The sequence below is a fragment of the Microtus oregoni genome, unplaced genomic scaffold (assembly GCF_018167655.1).
Source record: "Microtus oregoni isolate MIOR12 unplaced genomic scaffold, Mior012 000100F_ref0000014, whole genome shotgun sequence".
In the NCBI taxonomy this organism is placed as follows: domain Eukaryota; kingdom Metazoa; phylum Chordata; class Mammalia; order Rodentia; family Cricetidae; genus Microtus; species Microtus oregoni.
In genome coordinates this window covers 3564183-3569114 of record NW_024544713.1, presented here as the reverse complement: position 1 = coordinate 3569114, position 4932 = coordinate 3564183, and the positions used below count along the sequence as shown (strand labels likewise).

Sequence of the window (4932 nt, the reverse complement as noted above, 5' to 3'; positions counted from 1 at the left end):
CATATGGCTCAGCTACAATACTCCTAAAAATATATCCAAAGAATTCTATCTTCCACAACAGAAATACTTGCACATTTATGTTTATTGCTTTTTTTTCCAACACAGTGAGTAAATGAAGTCAACCAATCAATGTCTATCAATAGATAAATAGATAAGGCACAATGAATTTTATTTTCCTATTTAGTGAAATAAAATTATCAAATTTTCAGTTTTATAAAAATGAACACATTAACAGAAGTCTCATAAAGTCTCATAAAGATAAATATCACTCTCATATGTGGATCATAGCTTCTAACTGTTGTATATTTGTCTCAGTGTAGGAGTAAGTGAGAATAGAGGCCTGGAAACTAGAAAGGGGCTTGCAATTTCATTTGAAATATAAAGTGAGGCTTGTTATTTGTAGCTAGAGCTAGGTATATAGAACATAAGGAAATATCTATCATTTAGGTATTTCATATTACCAACACTAAATTATTATTGAAACACTAGTATATAAGTTTACTACTACAAAGTCTTTCAAATATTTTTTAATTTTTTTAAATTTATTTATTTATTTTTTATTTATTTATTTTTGGTTAACAAGACAGGGTTTCTCTGAGTAGCTTTGGATCCTGACCAGGAACTCTCTCTGTAGACCAGGCTGGCCTCAAACTCAGAGATCCACCTGTCTCTGCCTTCCCAGTGCTGGGATTAAAGGTGTACACACCAACACCTGGCTAACCTTCTTAATGAGAAAAGAAAATGAATAAAGCAATTTCTTCCCAAGGACTAAAGATTTTAATTTAATTGGGAAGAAAAATATAAACCCATAAGGAAAATTCCTTTTCACCTAAGTAAAACTTTAAAAATGTTGGTTTTTTTTCAGCTTGTGTTAGTTTTTACACTCTGTGTACATACTTATTTGAATAGATTCTTAACAGAGTTCAATTATTTTACATTGTTTAGCCACAAAGAATCAATAAATGAGAAGTAGAATATCTGAGGAGAGATAAAGTGGTAACAGTTTTCAAATTACCAGTAAGGTTGTTCCTAGCAGTTCTCTCCATTTCAGACAATAAGACTTTCTACTTGTTCTTTAGATTACTGAACAGACGTTTATCCTACTTCAGAACATAGAGCACTTCTTCTTCTTCTTAGTCTCCCTCTTTCAAATATTATGTTACTATTCTTGCTCTTTAAAATAAACATATTTTGTGGCTGGAAAGATGGCTTAAGGAATTAAAAGCACTGACTGCTCCAAGTTTAATTCCTTCCCAGCACCCACATGCCAGGTCCAGTTAAAGGGAACCCTGACACGTACGGCAAAACCACAAATTCACGTAAAAATAAGATAAAATATAGTGTTATCTCTCTCTGCTTCCTATTTAAAAATAAGCAAACAAAACTATAAGCTCACTTTTTAAAAAATGAGCATATTTTTCAAATACAGAATTTTTTTCAGGGCTTGGTGTTGTATTCAGAGTTACACACCAACTATCAAACCACCCTATAACTTGCTATACCCTGTAATCCAAATAAAACTTCAACAGCAAACATTTCTGAAGCTCAATGGTATGTGTATACTTGTAAATATTTACACTTTAGTAGATGAATATAACTATGAAATGAAACTGCTCCCAAACATTACAACACAAATAGTGCTATCGATTTTGTAATGTCTTCTTGGGAAAATGCAAGTAAAGTCTAGATAATATTACCACATTCTTAGTTTTGAGAACAACAAACATAAAAATAACAGTTCCTTTTTTTTCCACACAGAAAACATGAAAATTAAGTGCTATACTCAGAAGGAGGGAAGGAGGAATGGAGGAAGAAAAGAAATAAACTGTGAGTAGGAGAGTCAGTTCTCAATATAACTGAAAGAGAAATGAAAATATTCCTTTCAACATTAATTAACCAAACTAAAAGAAATGCATTTTTAAAATGTTTCACCAAGAAGTAGGTCAGGTAGGCTCACTCCTAGTTTCCTTCCATCATCTTCCCAGCATTCTCCGAAATTATGAAGATATTGATAGGTGGCAATCCAGGATAAGCTGCCGCAGTAACTGTACTGTTATGTTTTGGTAGTCTGGAGGAACTTTTCTTAATTCCAAGATATTCTCAAACTTTCTGGGCTTTCTTCAACAGAAACGCAAAGTGAAACATCAGTGATGATCAAGTCTGGTTAGTGTCACCGAGGCAGATGGAATCTTCAGGATGTTGCCAACCCTTGAGCTGATGGAGTAGCTTCTCATTTTCTTGGACTTCTGCTTGACTCCCCATAATGGCTAGGGCCACGCTCTTCAGGAATGTACAGGAAGTTACATGCCACATACATGGGGAAAGTTAGCTCTTGGTCTTCTAGGTCGATCACTTCTAATTCTTGATGCCTTCTCAGGCAAAGAACTTGATAGCCAGTGTCCTTCCTTAAAACAGCGTTTCCAGACCCATCAAATGAGATCACACGCAGACGAAAGACAACTCTTCTCTGCCAGAGTAAGCTGACACTAAGGCCACAGGATTTGTTCAGTGCACTGCGCCGGAATACAACGCGCCTGTTGGTGTAGCACACCACCAAGTCCCAGCCAAAGTTGAAGCCAGACCAGGTCCAGCTGCACGGCTCATCCGCATGAAGTTGCCCTCCACACCGCATGCTGTTTCCACGGATTTCACACATGTAGACCTCTGCTGGCCCAAGTTCCCTAGACTGCTCTGCCTGAATAAGCATTAGCCATTGCTCTTTGTATACTGGGGTCAGCCATGTTGCAGGGATCAGTGCATCTTGTTCAATAATACGTGCTGAAGGCAGGTCACAGATGATGTAAGCGAGCCTTAGTTGCTGGAACACTGGCCCAAAGGCTCTCCCCTGATCAGTTTCCAGAAAAGGGGTACCATTTGAACTGGTTTTGTACTCGTCAAAGTACAAGTCAGCTGCAGCCAACAGTGCTCCTTGGGATCCTGACCATGAGGGTTCCAGGTGCAGGAACATCCACTTTTTCAGTGTAGTGTATACATCTATCTCCACACCAATCACCAAGAGATCTGAAGAAGCAATGAGCTCTTTCATGAGATCCGGACCGACACCTCGCAATAGTTCGCTGTTTTGCCGGATCATCAGGTTGTCTAAGAACCACTGGTGGCAAATGTATCTGATGTCCACAAGTCCGTAATTCTCAGCATTGTAGTAAAAGCTACACACAGTCTCGACACTGACTGAGACCTTCATTATCTCCTCACACTGCAGAATTAACTCATCCAACTGCAGCATACTGGCTGTGGCCAAGAAGGCGATGACTCGGTTGGGAGGAATTGCTATGTTACTACTGTATAAGTAGCCCAAAGTCTCATAGAAAGACTCACAATCAATATTCTTGTCAGGCATCTGCATCTCTACTATATCCATGTTTGTCTCTAGCCAGGCGCCACTGAACATGCTAGCAAAGTACCCAGACCGGCATAGGTAGACGCGGTGCAAGCACCACTCCTCCTCAAATGCGCGGATCCTTATGTCACTGTTCTCACCCCTCACGAAAAGTGACTCAAAAATGGCTCTGGACTTAGTCTGGGCCATTTTTTTCCGGGGGACTTTTGCCAGGTGTCCTTCTGGACCGGCCTTCCGCTTGCGGCCTACCTGACTAGTGCCAACTCCTGACGTCTCACCCGCTTCACCTCCCTGCTCTTCCTGGGCATCGGCCACTTGCACTTCAGCTGCCTCTCCATCTCCAGCAGCCTGAGGTTCTTCTGCGGGACGATTTCCTCTGAATGAAAATATACTCTTTACAGCACCCATGGCTTCGTCTGAAGGGTGAAAACTTCCTCGTCAGACGTCGAGGCCAAAAAACGATACCTCAAGCCAAAAGGTGGCCGGACACGCGGCTGAACAGCACGTGGCTGAACAGCGGAAACATCAAAATGGCCGCCAAGATGAGCCACTCAGCAAGCAATACTATCAAGTCATTTGGAGACTTGCGCCCCCTACCTTGGAGGACCACGGCATTGCACTTCCGTCCAAAACTTTCTGTTCTCGGGCCAGTCTCACAGACATACCTTTTCAGGCAGACTTCTCAGTTTATGTTCATTAAATAGAAGTAGAATTACTCATCTAAAAGTTTGGATGATGATTACTTTATCAGGAATTACATCTTGCTCCCATCTTTGTCCTCCAAACAACTTTCACATACCTTAATAACTTCTACAAATGCATCATTGGCACAGATAGTGAAGCTATTTTCTATATCCTGTGGTGTTTTAAAACTTATTTATTAAAATAATGTTTCCAGCTATACAACATTTTAAAATCATCTCAGTGTGAATCAAAGCCATCTGTTTGCAGATCATGCAAACATTTTCCCCAGAAACCTAAGCAGTAAATATAAGACATAATCTTAAGGTATTAGGAAGATCAACTAGTCCAAATTTAAATCTGTTGGGTAAGTTAAGGTCTGGACTTTACAAATTAGTAATCTAGTGAGGGGCTATGTTTCAAAAGCAAACTTCTGGTGCGGCGTTTTCTAACCGTTTCATGGCTTAGATAATGTAGAGATACAGCCTAGACAGAGGGAGCTTTGTGTCTCCTTGATACACTGAACATACATAGAATTTTCCCCCTAGTAGACAGATGTACTGAATTTACCCTAAAGGATGACAGGGATTACTAAATTAGTACATAAATAGTTCTTGGAAGTGAATTTTTCTATACTGCAGGTGAAAATTTAGTTTAAACATTCCACAGTGATATAGTTAAACACCCAGGTTAGAATCCAAAAAGAATTACTTGACTGCATATTTTGACAAAATTCAATTGTCAAACTTGGTGTAAGGCCAAGAAGCAGGGTAATAAGATGAAACACATAGGATGCAAACAATCAGTAAATGTGCAGTACATTTTGAATATCTGAAAATATCCTTCCTCTTTTGAGATATATTTATCACATTACTATTACAAATTGCATT

General features: G+C 39.3%; 1 protein-coding gene across 1 annotated transcript; it reads right to left on the bottom strand.

Annotated features, from left to right (window-relative positions):
• Positions 1–2230: 2230 nt before the first annotated feature.
• On the bottom strand, positions 2231–3769 carry LOC121443126 (germ cell-less protein-like 1). The gene has a single exon (XM_041644805.1). The coding sequence runs from the start codon at positions 3767–3769 to the stop codon at positions 2231–2233; it is 1539 nt and encodes a 512-aa protein (XP_041500739.1).
• Positions 3770–4932: the final 1163 nt, after the last annotated feature.

Bases quoted from the DNA above. Each gene is read 5' to 3' on its own strand.
- LOC121443126 (XM_041644805.1), bottom strand. From the start codon at position 3,769: ATGGGTGCTGTAAAGAGTATATTTTCATTCAGAGGAAATCGTCCCGCA.